At 47.7% G+C, this 15,148-nt stretch overlaps 1 protein-coding gene across 1 annotated transcript in view; it reads right to left on the reverse strand.

The window, feature by feature from the left end:
- The window catches only part of LOC115379172 (NACHT, LRR and PYD domains-containing protein 12-like), a gene marked incomplete at its 5' end in the record, with an annotated part of 32,999 nt that extends 20,690 nt beyond the window's left edge, over positions 1-12,309 (reverse strand). The window contains 2 exons of the mRNA XM_030079892.1: positions 10,065-10,235; positions 10,532-12,309. Of these exons, the coding sequence (XP_029935752.1) occupies positions 10,065-10,235; positions 10,532-12,309 (1,949 nt within the window). The remainder of the gene's footprint in view (positions 1-10,064; positions 10,236-10,531) is intronic.
- Positions 12,310-15,148: the final 2,839 nt, after the last annotated feature.

Genomic DNA, 15,148 nt, shown 5'->3' on the forward strand with positions numbered 1-15,148 from the left:
CTAACCCTGTTTCCCTTTGATTTAGACATGGGTGGTGGGGTTCTGTCTGGAGACAGGGTCAGCAGCTGGTACAGTGGTTTTGCCACCTGGGAAAAGTTTGGAATGTAGGCCCTGTAGTAGGAGAGGAAACCAAGGACTCGTCTCAACTCCCCCACTGTGGATGGTGGTGGGTCTCTGAGGGCTAGGACAGGGGCTACTTCGGCAGGGTCCATGGTGTACCCTTCTGCTGATATCATCCGCCCAAGGAAACAAACCCTCCGCTTGAAGACTTCACATTTCTGTGGACTGAGTTTGACACCATGCTTTTGATTCCTTTGCAGGACAGCTCGGATGTGGTCCACGTGACTGTCAAATGAAGGAGAGTGGACTAGGTTGTCGTCTAAAGGTCGCCGTCTGACAGGCAACGTCACGAAGGCCCTTCAAACAGTCCTCCATACTCCTTTGAAACTCTGCTGGGGCTGAGCTGAGGCCAAAGGGTATGCAGTTCCACTGATACAAGAGCCAGGGTGTTATAAAGGCTGTAAGGGGGCAACTTTCAGGATCCAGGAGCCCCTGGTGATATGCCTTACCCTGATCGAGAATGGAGAACCAGCAGCTACCATGCAGAGAGTCCAGCATATCTTGGATCCTGGGAATTGGGTGCCTGTCTGGTACAGATTTTCTGTTGAGCTCTCTGTAATCGCAGCACAGCCTCAGTTCCCGATTTTTTCCAAGCGCAGACGACTGGGGAGGAATAGGGTGATCTTGACTCTGAAATCCACCCCCGGTTCAGGAGATCTTGGAGATAATCTTTCACCTCTTGGTGCAGAGGTTTTGGCACCGACATGTAGGTCTTGCGAACCGGTGTAGTGTCATTCAGTGTGATATGCATGTTTAAGGTGGGAATGCATCCAACATCCCTGTCATCATAAGCAAAAGCATGGCATTCTTCTCGTAACAGCTGTCTCACCGTCTGCTGCTGGTTTTCTCTGAGATGATCTAGTTTAACAGGCGGATCCCACTAAGGTGGTTTATGGCTGTGCTGTGGGTGGCTGGTTACCTCATTTAGGTGGATGAGAGGCTGAGAGGTGTTTTGTCCCGCTGCTCCTGGTGTCTCATCGGAGGATTCCACTGTGATGGAATACACTGCTTTTATTTCTTCCAGGTGACCCAGAATAGTGCGAGGGATTAATGTGATGTCAAGCCTGCTGTTGTTAACAATTGAGATGTACACTGATCTTCCTTCACTGACCGTGACCAGTCCCTCTTGGATGACCAGACCCTCAGGTAGCTGTGATAGCTCATTGGGAACAAACAACAGGCTTTGTCCTGCAAACTGGGCTCCCACATGTGCACGAACGTACGTGGTGGTTATCTGTTCAGCAGTCAGACGTATCCCCCTTCTGCCTGTTAGTACTGTCCCCACAGTTTGGCTTGAATCTTGTGTCTGTAGTAACTTTAACATTGATTTGGCTGTCTTCACTGACACTGAGAAGATGTTATTTATTTTCTGGATGTTTTGTGTTTTTGGCTGCCTCTTACCCCACTTACTCACTACTTCTTCAACCACATTGAATCCAATAATGGGTTGTTCTGCAACATTGAGATCACTGGATACTAACATGGGGACTCGGAGTGCCTTTTCTGAGTGGGTGTCACAGTCCAAATAAAACTCTGTTTCTATCCATCCATCGTATGGGATTTCACTCCCATTTGCAGCTAATGCTACCAGTAGCTCAGTCAACAGCTCAGTGAGTGGCGTGACAGTGCTGTGTGGGAGGTGCTGTTTCCGCCAGTCATTGTTGATGAGACTTGCCTGAGCTCCAGTGTCCCATAGAGCCTCAACTGGTACCTTGTCTAAGTGGCACTGGACTGTGCATCTTCTCCCAGTGAGACCAATGAGTTTGGTTTGATGTTGTGAGGGGACATAGCCAGTAGATAAGTCACTTTGGGGGTTGCTGCTGTCTGTTTGTGGGGTGTGAGGGAGAGTGTCTGCAGGGTTACTTGGTGGCATCTGTGCAGGTGAGGAAGTGTTTCGTGAGGACGCAGAGTTTACATGGGACCTAGGGAGTGGGTGGGCTACTGTGGGTCCCGGCCCAGCAGCCCCCTCCCGTTACCCTGAGTGAATCTGCTCTTCCTGCAGCCACGAGAAAGATGGCCATCCTGCCCACAGCGATAGCACTGTCTACATGTGTCACCAACCTGAGCCTCTCTGCATGCCTGACACCCTCTAGCCCAATGTGCAGCTGGTGACGGTCGGTTGTCTGTGCTTGGCTTGGACTTTGTTGCTTCTAATGTCTCATTGAACATTTTCTTAACTTCAAGAATATCAGGGCCTCAATAAGCTTAGCAGTCTCTGAATCTGATCCCTTACTCTGTCCATGTTTCTTCTTTGCAGAGACTGTTCCACCCCCTTCTGTGTGAGTTTCATCATTTATCTTCATTCCACTGTTCAAAGGCAACTGACTGTGGTTAGGCTGCAGCTCTGTGTGTATCTCGTTTACCCTAGGTGGCTTGGCTGTGATCAGCACTTCATCAGTAACTCTGGGATTGCCAAGGTGAAGTTTTAACTGAAACTTCATGGCCTCACTATACAGTCCAGTCTCTAATGAGCGCAGGAACTTTACGCTGGATTAAGTCTTGGCTGAGCTGCTCTCCTTCGTTGTCATCCCCCGATTTCCAGAGCAGTTTCTCTCTGAGCTCTATGGCTCTGAACAAAAAGTCCTGAGCAGATTCTTTGGGGTCTTGGGATATGTTCATGAGTCTATGGAGCAGGTCAGATGAACCTGGGCCCCAAGAGCTTCAATTTTCTCCTCTAACACACGAAGGGCCTCTGCTTGAGCCCTCTGCAACTGTGTATACTCTTCTTTCAGCTTCTCTATTTCACTAGGCTCAGCTGGTTGTCTTTCTGTTTTGTCCCCTGTATGTTCTTGTAATGACTGGATAAATAACTGGAGATCATGAATGCACTGCTCAAACACCTGAGATTCCTCACTCTTCTTTATCTCATCCAAAGTGCTCTCTGCTAGCAGAATCAGGACTAGAGTTCTCATCGGGCCTGAAAATTAAGACCCGACCCGACCCGGGCCTGACTGGGCCAGCCCGAGGCCCGACCCGACTAATTAGCCGAACTTTAGGCCCGACAGCCCGATAAAGCCCGAAAAAAAAAATCGCCAAATTCGCCATTATTTAGCAGAGCCGGTCGGCCGCGGCACCGGGGCACCATCAGTCGGTATCAGGCGAGCCGGCCGCGGCACCGGCCAGCATGAGGCAGCTCACCTGTCAGATCCGGCAGACCTGCCGACTGATGGTCGGCTGATGGTGCCGCCGACCGCGGCACCGACTGATGGTGCTGCGGCATGTGCGGGCATGTGCGGGTCAATACGGTAGTCTAGAAAACTGGAGATTTTTTTTTTTTCTCGTGCGCCCCCAAGTAGATTGCGCCCTGGGCAGTTGCACTGCCCATAGCAGAAACCGTCCCTGCTGCCGAGTCTGCCAGCACAGCGGGATACTGCTGCAACTCTCTCTCACTTGTTTGAGCTGCGCTCGCACAGCTGTTTGTCTGTCTGTCACTGAAAGTTTAGCCTCCAAATCCAATCCAGTCTCTCACTCTCTCCACCAGTCACATAAAAATGAAACGTCATAATCAATAACAGAACACATAATTCTATTTTTTTATTTAAAAAAAAAAAAAAAAAAAAAAATCCCCCACAGAACCCGAAGCCCGACCCGCCCAATTCACGTAAATTTTAGGCCCGACCCGACCCGAAAATGTCGGGTCGGGTCGGGTCGGGTCGGGTTCGGGCAGAATATGAGAACTCTAATCAGGACCCAATGGGATTGCCCTTTAAATCCCTCCCCTGTCGCTTCACTGCACTTAAGATAGTGACACACCTTGATAAGTTCTGATATTTCAAGTGTCCAGAACACTGCACTGATCTCATCCCTTAGTTGTTCCATCTTTGTCATGTGTTAGTCTCAATTCGTCTTGGTTCATCTTTTTTGAAAGGGGACGTCTCTGTTGTACACAAAGTCCCTCCTGGCTGGCTCGCCAGATTATGTTACACACTGAATGAGAGATTCATGACATCCAGGTGCCAGATGATTTTATTCTTCTGCAATCAACAACATAAAACACATCACTGGGAACAGGGAGGGGAATTAATTAATGTGGTGTTTGTTGCTGACTATATGGATTGTTTGTTAGCATTAGGCTAGTCATTATGTATCATGTTAGCACTTAAGCTAAGGCTAAAGTCATTAGGGATCAATTCTGTGTCTTTGTTTTCACCCCAGCCTTAGTTTGGTTCAATTAATTTCCTGTGCATCTTATTTCATGTTGAGTTGTATTTATAAAAGCTAAGTTGTTGATTCATTTGTGGCTATATATGTTCACATGACCGTTAGTGTATTCTGTTTAGCTGCTTAATTTATTGCATTGTCAATTCAGTTCATTTATTATTTCATAGATAAAAGACTTAAAATATTTACCATTAAAAACACATTGTAATCAACAATTCATTCTTTGTACCTGTCTTTTCTTTGGAGTTCTACAACATTAAAAGAAGGAAAGTGAAAATAATTAAGACCAAAAAAGGACTTTGCCTTCAAACTGAAATTTCATCTCCAACTGGTCTTTTTTAAAACCACACCTGCTCGTGTCATCTGTCTGCCTAGTTTTGCCAAGGGTGGCTCATGCACTGCGAGGGCAGAACATGTACTATATATATGTTTGTTTGTTTGTTCGTTTTGTATTTGTCTTTTCTGTTTCCGTGTTCAGGCTGGTGATTGTTATGTCTCAAGGTTACATGATCTTATGTGTCCTGATTTGAATGTTCTTATATTATCTTTACTAGGGATGAGCGAGTACACCACTATCTGTATCTGTATCTGTTTAACCATCTACATTATCCGTATCCATATCGGTACACGGAGTGGGCAGGGGCTAACCCGGAAGTGGGTGGTGCTTAAACCGGAAGTTGGCTGGTTTTAGCGGAAATGTGTGGGACTTAACTGGTACATTTTTTTAAGCCTGAAATTGATACAGGTTGATCAGAAGTTGCTATATTTATTGTTTATTGGAAAACTATTTACAGAACAGCCTCAGAGGAACATTGATCTGAGCTTCAAATCACTGTTTTTGATCACAATAGTAAACAAACTATTTACAGAACAAATTTTTTATAAACAGAACATGAATAGTCTTAAGTGCATCAATGAATTCAACACATGCAGAGAGAGAGAGAGAGAGAGAGAAGATTGAGGGTGGATGTTGCAATGAATCCTCGAAAGCCAACCTCCACAGGACAGACTGTTCCTCTCCAGCCTCGTTATTCGGCCTCTGCCTTCAGGTCTGAGTAGCACAGCAACTTCCTCTCATAGGAAGCTGATTGTGCCCCCAGGTGTATCTGCCCTGAGAGAGGCTCACTTTGCAGCCAGTGAGGATGTGCCTGAGTGTTGCTGGTGTGTCGCACAAAGGGCATGCAGGATCTTCGCCTAACCACTGGTGGAGGTTTGTGAGTGACGGAAGAACATCTTATGAAGCTCTAAGAAGGAAACTGACTCTACCTGCCTCCATTTGCCACAGATCCTTCCAGCTGATCTTCCTTTTTTTTGATGCTCTCCCAATTCATCCACTGGCCTCGGCGAGCTTGTGAGACAGCCTTCGCATATCTCGCTGCCTCCTCCTGACGCCGGACCTCCAGGACCACCAACTTCCGCCGTTCCCCTGCTGTTGCCTTGCTCAAAAGGGGTCTGTCCTCACATAGCCCAGACCTCTTCTTCCCTGCTTATTTTTTATGAACTACAGTGAGAAAATGTCAGACTCTCAGTAGTAGGCTACTCTGTGTGTTCAGCTAATGTATGTGTGTAAGTGGTGTGTGTTAAGACTCTGACTCTGCCGGTACGAACAAAGTTTTCCAACTGACTTTATATCAAAAATCAGCTGGTAAAAGCAAGCTGATGGTTTAAAAAAAAAAAAAAAAAAAGCAATGTGTCGGCAGTGAGAGACGCGACGTGAGTCGCGAGTCGCATTGAGCCCTAACCCTAACCCTAACCCCTAACCCTAACCGTAACTCTGCTCAAAAGCACCGTGTCTGTTACCAACTAAATTTAGCAGAAACTCTACTGACTAACAGTGATTACAGACCGAGGGCAGAGTGAGCTGAAAAAACCTGACCACAACTGAAGAGAGACGTGACGTGAGCTGACACACCTGCGTGAGAGACAGTGACGTGCATGCGTGTGTGTGGGCAGGGGCACTGTGTGTGACTGGCCTATTACACAACATGGACACAGTCAGCTACCCAGTGAGGACTTTCATTCATCACAAGCACGGATATTGACTCATATTACTCGGATAATATTCGTACTCGGCAAAAGTACTCATTTCAGCCGAGTATCCGGCTCAACCCCAATCATCACTGTAAAACAATAAATTGTTAATCATAAAAAAATACATGGCAACCTGAACAAACGAGGAGATTGAAGACTAAATTACTGAGCGTAGGGTTGTTCCTTTCAAAATGTAAAAACTACAGCTCAACATGTCCATGTCATCATCAATAACCTTTAAATGCTACTCTAAATTATGGCCTTTACCATTGAAGTAATTATTGTGCATCAAAATAATATCAAACTTACACAGATCTCTGCAAAAATAGTACAACATTAAAATAATATTCAATTCATATTTCATATTAAAAAAAAAAAAAAAAAAAAAAAAAAACAGAGCTAATTAAATGCAGTCTGACCTCAGAGTCTTCAGTCTGCAGTTTGGACTCTCCAGACCAGCAGACAGCAGCTTCACTCCTGAATCCTGCAGCTTGTTCTCACTCAGGTCCAGCTCTGTCAGATGGGGGTTGGACTTAAGAGCTGAGGCCAGAGAAACACAGCTGCTCAATGAAAACCAGCAGCGACTCATTCTGGAGAAAGAATAAATCATGTTTCTATAAAATAATATTGGACACAAAGGTGTTTAGAAATCCAGTTTGAAACCATGCCATCCATCCATCCATCCATCTTCTGCCGCTTATCCAGAGCCAGGTCGCGGGGGCAGCAGTCTAAGCAGAGACACCCAGACTTCCCTCTCCCCAGACACTTCCGCCAGCTCCTCAGGAGGAACCCCAACGTGTTCCCAGGCCAGCCGAGAAACATAGTCTCTCCAGTGTGTCCTGGGTCTTCCCCGGGGCCTCCTCCCGGTGGGGCATGCCCGGAACACCTCCCCAGGGAGGCGTCCAGGGGGCAGCCACCTCAACTGGTTTCTCTCGATACGGAGGAGCAGCGGCTCTACTCCGAGCTCCTCCCGAGTGACCGAGCTCCTCACCCTATCTCTAAGGGAGCGCCCTGCCACCCTGCGAAGGAAACTCATTTCGGCCGCTTGTATCCGCGATCTTGTCCTTTCGGTCATTACCCAAAGCTCATGACCATAGGTGAGGGTAGGAACGTAGATCGACTGGTAAATTGAGAGCCTCGCCTTTCGGCTCAGCTCCTTCTTCACCACGACGGACTGGTACACCGACCGCATCACTGCGGAGGCTGCACCGATCTGCCTGTCAATCTCATGCTCCATCCTTCCCTCACTCGTGAACAAGACCCCGAGATACTTGAACTCCTCCACTTGAGGCAGGACTTCTCCACCAACCCGGAGAGGGCATGCTACCTTTTTCCGGTCGAGAACCATGGCCTCGGACTTGGAGGTGCTGATTCTCATCCCTGCCGCTTCACATTCGGCTGCAAACCGCCCCAGTGCCTGCTGAAGGTACTGCATCGATGTGGCCAACAGGACAACATCATCAAAAAAGCAGCGATGAAATCCTGTGGTTCCCAAACAGGACTCCCTTCGGCCCCCAGCTGCGCCTAGAAATTCTGTCCATAAAGATTATGAACAGAACCGGTGATGAAGGGCAGCCCTGCCGGAGTCCAACATGCACTGGGAACAGGTCTGACTTATTGCCGGCAATGCGAACCAAGCTTCTGCTCTGGTCGTACAGGGACCGAACAGCCCTTAGCAAAGGGCCTCGGACCCCATACTCCCGGAGCACCCCCCACAGGGCACCATGAGGGACACGGTCGAATGCCTTCTCCAGATCCACAAAACACATGTGGACTGGTTGGACAAACTCCCATGAACCCTCGAGCACCCTCCAGAGGGTATAGAGCTGGTCCAGTGTTCCGCGGCTGGGATGAAAACTGCATTATTCCTCCTGAATCCGAGGTTCGACTATCGGCCGAATCCTCCTCTCCAACACCCTGGCGTATACCTTCCTGGGTAGGCTGAGAAGTGTGATCCCCCTGTAGTTGGAACACACTCTCTGGTCCCCCTTCTTATAAAGAGGGACCACCACCCCGGTCTGCCATTCCAGAGGCACTGTCCCCAACCGCCACGCGATGTTGCAGAGGTGTGTCAGCCAAGACAGCCCCGCAACAGCATCCCTTACTTCCGGTGTCCACCACCGGGTTCTGGAATTGCCGCCACAACAAGCACCAGAGACCTTGAGGCCACAGCTCCGAACAGCTGCATCGACAATGGAGGATGAGAACATGGTCCATTCCGACTCAATGTCCACAGCCTCCCTCGGGAGCTGGGAGAAGCTCTCCCAGAGGTGGGAATCGAAGACCTCCCTAACAGAGGGTTCAGCCAGGCGCTCCTAACAGACCCTCACAGTACGTTTGGGCCTGCCAGGTCTGCCCAGCTTCCCCCTCCGCCAGTGGATCCAACTCACAACCAGGTGGTGATCAGTTGACAGCTCAGCCCCTCTCTTCACCCGAGTGTCCAAGACATACGGCTGGAGATCAGATGAAATGACCACAAAGTCGATCATCGACCTCCGGCCTAGGGTGTCCTGGTGCCACGTGCACTTATGGACACCCCTATGCTCGAACATGGTGTTCATTATGGACAAACTGTGACTAGCACAGAAGTCCAATAACAGAACACCACTTGGGTTCAGATCGGGGAGGCCGTTCCTCCCAATCACCCCACTCCAGGTATCACTGTCATCGCCCATGTGAGCGTTGAAGTCCCCCAGTAGAACAATGGAGTCCCCAGTCGGAGCACTATCCAGTACCCCTTCCAGGGACTCCAAGAAGGCCGGGTATTCTGCACTGCTATTCGGCCCGTAGGCACAAACAACAGTGAGAGCCCTCCCTCCAACCCGAAGGCGCAGAGAGGCGACCCTCTCGTTCACCGGGGTGAACCCCAACACATGGCGACTAAGCTGGGGGGCTATAAGCAAGCCCACACCTGCCCGCCGCGGAGGTGAGCCCGACTATTTCTAGCCGGTACCTCTCAACCTCCTGCACAAGCTCAGGCTCCTTCCCCCCCAAGCAAGGTGACATTCCATGTCCCCATCACCAGCCGTTGCGTCCAGGGATCGGGTCACCGAGGCCCTCGCCTTCGACTGCCGCCCAATCCACATAACACCGGCCCCTTACGGCTACCCTTGTGGGTGGTGTGGTGAGCCCGCAGAGGGTTTGACCCACGTCACCAGTTTGGGCTGGGCCCGGCCGGGCCCCGTGGGCAAAGGCCCGGCCACCAGGTGCTCGCTGACGAGCCCCAACCCCAGGCCTGGCTCCAGGGTGGGGCCCCGGCTCCGCCGTACCGGGCGACGTCACAGTCCTTGGTAGTCTTCTCTTCATAAGGGGTTTTTGAACTGAGCTTAGTCTGGCTCATCACCTAGGACCTGTTTGCCATGGGAGACCCTAACAGGGGCAAAATGCCCCCGGCAACATAGCTCCTAGGATGTGGGCACACAAACCCCTCCACAATGGTAAGGTGGCAGTTCAAGGAGGGGTTTGAAACCATGCAGGATTATAAAATCTGATAAGACCTGTTCAGGTTTATTTACAGTGAACATCTTCAGTATTTTTTATATAACATGACAATGGCAGCATTCACATATTCTGAACTGAAATATTCAAATGATGGGCTAAACATCATTTTCTGCGACAATAAAGTTTCTATTCTATTCTATTCATTTCATTTAATTCATTCTATCATTGTGTCTATGAGTGTGGAGGTTAGCTGTCACAACAAATTCACATAATTTTCATGTCAGTGCAGATCAAATAAAGTGCAGTCTGACCTCAGAGTCTCCAGTCTGCAGTTTGGACTCTCCAGACCAGCAGACAGCAGCTTCACTTCTGAATCCTGCAGCTTGTTCTCACTCAGGTCCAGCTCTGTCAGATGGGGGTTGGACGTCAGAGCCGAGGCTACGACTTCACAGTGAGTCTTTGAGAGTCCACAGCCAGATAGCCTGTAATTAAAGGTGAAATGTGAATTGTATTGTACTGTATTAAGTGAAAAATACATCTGGCTGTTATGATTAAATTTTCTCTCATGAACACAGACACCTGAAAAATTAAGTAAACTTTGCCAATATTTGACTTTAGCAGTGAGTAAAGACACTCCCCCAATTAAGAACAAACTTTATAGTACAGACAGTGTGTTAATGTACAGTATGTTATCTATCTCTATTGTAACTCTGATGCTGTCAGGCGTGAATGCTTCTTTTCACTGTTGTATAATGTCTGTATTCACATCAGGACTAACCGAGCCTTCCTGCAGTTCCTCACAGCTGGGATCAGTCTCCGTCGTCCCTCCACTGATGTTCTGTGCGTCTTCAGGTCCAACACATCCAGAACCTCCTCTGACATCTGTAGCATGTAGGCCAGAGCTGAGCACTTGATAGCAGAGAGTGACTTCTCTGATCTGTTCTCTGACTTCAGGAACTCTTGGATGTCCTGATGTACTGAGAGGTCGTTCATCTCCATCAAACAGTGGAAGATGTTGATGCTTCTGTCAGGAGAGACACTGAAAGGAGAGAACTGGTCGGGGTTAATCTCCTTCAGGTTTTTGATGGCTTTCTGGATGTCTTCTGCTCTGCTCTCTGTCTGAACCAGCAGGCCTCCTAAGAGCCTCTGGTTGGACTCCAGTGAGAGGCCATGAAGGAAGCGGACAAAGAGGTCCAGGTGGCCATTGTTACTTTTCAGGGATTTAGACATGACTCTCTTCAGGAAGGCATCCAGGGATTGTCCATTGTCATCTTTTCCCAGAAAAGTCTCCAGTGTCTCCATGTCCCCGTTAGTATAGCAGTGGAAGATGTAGACTGCTGCGAGAAACTCCTGAATGCTCAAATGAACAAAACTGTAGACTTTTCTCTGGAAGAGCACACACTCGGTTTTGAAGATCTCTGTGCACACTCCTGAGTACACCGAGGCCTCTCTGACATCAAGACCACACTCCTCCAGGTCTTCTTGGTAGAACATCAGGTTGCCTTTCTCCAGATGTTCAAACGCCAGCCTGCCCAGCTTAAGAAGAACTTCCCTGTCAGTCTCCATCAGCTCCTGCTGACTCCTGTCATGTCTCTCATCGTACTTGTGCTTCTTCCTCTGTGTCTGAACCAGCAGGAAGTGTGAGTACATGTCAGTCAGGCTCTTGGGCAGCTCTCCTCTCTGGTCTGTAGCCAACATGTGCTCCAGAACTGTAGCAGTGATCCAGCAGAAGACTGGGATGTGGCACATGATGTGGAGGCTCCTGGACGCCTTGATGTGTGAGATGATTCTGTTGCACAGCTCCTCATCACTGGATCTCCTCCTGAAGTACTCCTCCTTCTGGAGGTCAGTGAACCCTCGGACTTCTGTTACCCTGTCCACACATGTATGAGGGATCTGATTGGCCGCCGCAGGTCTGGAAGTTATCCAGAGGAGAGCCGAGGGAAGCAGATTCCCCTTGATGAGGTTTGTCAACAGCACGTCTACTGATGATGTCTGTGTGACATCAGACACGACCTCATTGTTCTGGAAATCCAATAAAAACCTGCTTTCATCCAGGCCGTCAAAGATGAACACGACTTTACAGACGGCGAGCTTCTCTGCTGTGACCGTCTGTAATGTTGGATGGAAAACACGGAGCAGCTGGAGAAGACTGTAGCGCTCATCTTTGATCAAGTTCAGCTCCCGGAATGAAAGCAGAACCACAAGACTGACATGTTGGTTTTCCAAGCCCTCTGCCCAGTCCAGAGTGAACTTCTGCACTGAGAAGGTTTTTCCAATCCCAGCAACGCCCTGCGTCACAACTACTCTGATGTGTGTGTCTTGGCCAGGTAAGGGTTTAAAGATGTCCTGGCACCTGATTGGAGTGTCATGGAGGGTCTCCATCTTGGATGTTGTCTCCAGCTGCCACACCTCATGTTGGGTATTCACCCCTTCCCTCCGTCCCTGTGTGATGTAGAGCTCAGTGTAGATCCTGTTGAGGGGGGTTCCACTTCCTGCTGCAGCAGTTCCTTCTGTCACAAATTCACATCTCCTCCTCAGACTGATCTTATGCTCGTCTAAAACCTCCTGCAGGCCGCCGTCCACTGGGCTGGTTTGACTGGGTGTCTGCAGTCTGCAGGACAGCTGCTCCTCCACAGCCTCACTGCTCCTCTTCCTCTCTCTGTGGAGGTGATGCAAATTCTTTATGGTCAGTTTAAAAGAAAATCATTGTTTTCACAAAGTTTTCTGGATACTGTAATCTAAAATTAAACCTTTTCTTGAAATTCTAAAGTACTGAAACCGCATCATGATGACACAACATGCAAAATTCATTTTCTATTCTCATGGATGAAAGTCACTGTGGCGATCATGGATGGATTCAACACTGTAGCTGCTCTGTGCTTTGTTAGATGTAGCTGTCAGTAATTAATATTATTCTCAATAAAAACAGTATTTGGTCATATCATTATCTGTTTTAATAAAAGTTGCTAATCATTGGTTCATCAACAGGGTCCATTCTGCTCCTGTGTGGTGAGGAGCAACATCAGCTTCAAAGCTGAGTTATCTGGTGTGGCTGCAAAAACAGATTTATAGTTCAAGTGCAAGGACATCACTAATCAGAGTCTGCTCTCTGCAGTCTCTTCTGCATTAAATTGTTTTTTCCACCAGCTGATTTCAGGAGAAAAACACAGTAAAAGAGAGCTTTTCTCTGTTGCTGCCTCAGTAGCCGAGGAACTGTTACCTCCCAGGCAAACTCTGGACAGACAGCGAGCTGGAAAATATATGAACCTTTGGATTCATCTTTTTTGTAAACAACAGTAAAATAAAAAGCAGTATTTTTTTTTGTCTGTGGGCCATTAAAATGGAAAAGAAAAAAAAATCACATTGTGGTTATTGTGATGTTTTGATCACACTGGATGCAGCAGCTGTATTACTCAGCAGTGAAAAGTTCTCTTTCTCTTTGCAGCCTGTTGTCTTGATATCCTCACAGCTGTCTTTGCTTCATGAAAATAATCTCATGTCATCATATTCCATCAGTCTGACAGTATAACAGAGCTCTTACTTTGTGGCTGAAGGTCCAGGTTCAGCACTGAACTCTGGAGGTTTGTCTTTAGACCAGTCACTCCTCATAGACAGACAGCTGGAGGCTGGAGGCTCTGCTCTCTGCCTGTGCTGCTGACCTCTGCAAACACAAATGTTTTATTCATGTTATTAGTGACAGACAACAACATGTGAAGCTGCACATTGTGACATTACGGCCATCTGAACTTTTGATAATGACAGCAGTTGTGTTCATTAGCAGACCTACATGTTGTGTGCATGTTATTTCCAGCTGCAAAGCTCCGACTCAAAGCTTTTTGAAAATATGGGCACGAGGGAGACGAGCTACAAAAGCAACATGACAGACCAAAAACAAATGCAGGAGTTTTATTGACTTTTTCTCCCTTTTTGGTCGTACATCTTCTGCATGGAGCTACAATCTGAGACTTGAGCTCAGTGTAAACCGGTTGGTTGGCATTTCAGTCCTGCACTCTGAACCAACAGTCCTGGGTAATTATGGACTTCAGCTGTGATTGGCAGAAGTGTAAAGGGGTAACACGTTCATTTGTGACCCATGTAGACGCCATGATTCAGTCCATCTGTTAAACACTTAAAGGAAACGTACCGAGCATTCAGAAAGTATTCAGACCCGCTTTTTTTTTTTTTTTTTTTTTACTTTTGTTATGTTGCAGCCTGATGCTACAATCCTTTGAATTCATTTTTTCTCTCATCAATCTGCACTCAGTGCCCCATAATGACAAAGTGAAAACAGAATTTTAGTAAATCACAGTAAAGTTTTTTCCTTGCTACAAGTGTAGGTTTATATGTTGTAAAGAAATAAATTTATTACTGTATCTTCAGTTTTACAACAGCTAGCCATGCACATATCGCACTCTGCACTTTAATAATGTGTTTTGTACTCTGCTCATATTTGTGCTGATCAGCTCTGTCTTCCTGATCTAGTTGCTGTGTCTCTTATCGTAATCTCATGGTGGCCGTGTGTTATTTGGTCCGACGTATCCTGGGTCTGTGTCAAAGTTCACCTGTGACTCAGGCAGGAGCTTCTTCCTGGATCTGATTAGACTGAGCTGCAGATCTCAAGAGCTTTGCTTCACTTTGATCACTTCAGTTCAGTCGAGGGTATAAGGGACTGTTTCATTTCAGTATGAAGGCCATAGTGATGGGGGCTGTTAACAGTGCTGTGTAGGTCATCATGAAGATTTCCCCATTTAATCAGATTGCATGAGGCAGACTTACAGTTTGACAGTGTAACAGAGCTCTTACTGTGTGTGTGAAGGTCCAGGATCAGGACTGAAGTTTGGATTTCCTCCTTTAGACCAGTCGCTCCTCATAGACAGACAGCTGGAGGCCGGAGGCTCTGCTCTGCCCTCCTCTTCCTCCACACACACACTCATCTTCTGTACTGCAGGCACACACACACACACACACACACTCACTCAATCAGCTGCATTTGTGAGAAACTGTTGAGCTCATTCTGACTCTTATTCTCTCGACAACTGACTCACACTTTTACAGTTACAGAACAACAACAACAGCAACAATAATAATAATAATAATAATAATAATAATAACAATGTTGTAAAAACACTCACTCTGTTGTCACCGTCCTCCTGCTGTGCTCTGTCGTCTCAAAATGGAGTCTGCAGCTGCATTCCCACCTGAACTTTGACCTCACCTGTGTCACACCCACAGGGAAACAGGCTTTTCAGTGTAAAGGCCTGCCATTGTACATTGTATTGTCACTCATTTTCCAAACTGCTTATCCTAATCAGAGCCCGTCCCCGCGCTCACTGGGCAGAAGGCGAGGAAACAGCCCGGACAGACAAACATCAAGGATCCTCACAGAGAGGAT

This window comes from Myripristis murdjan, chromosome 20 (assembly GCF_902150065.1).
Source record: "Myripristis murdjan chromosome 20, fMyrMur1.1, whole genome shotgun sequence".
Classification (NCBI taxonomy): domain Eukaryota; kingdom Metazoa; phylum Chordata; class Actinopteri; order Holocentriformes; family Holocentridae; genus Myripristis; species Myripristis murdjan.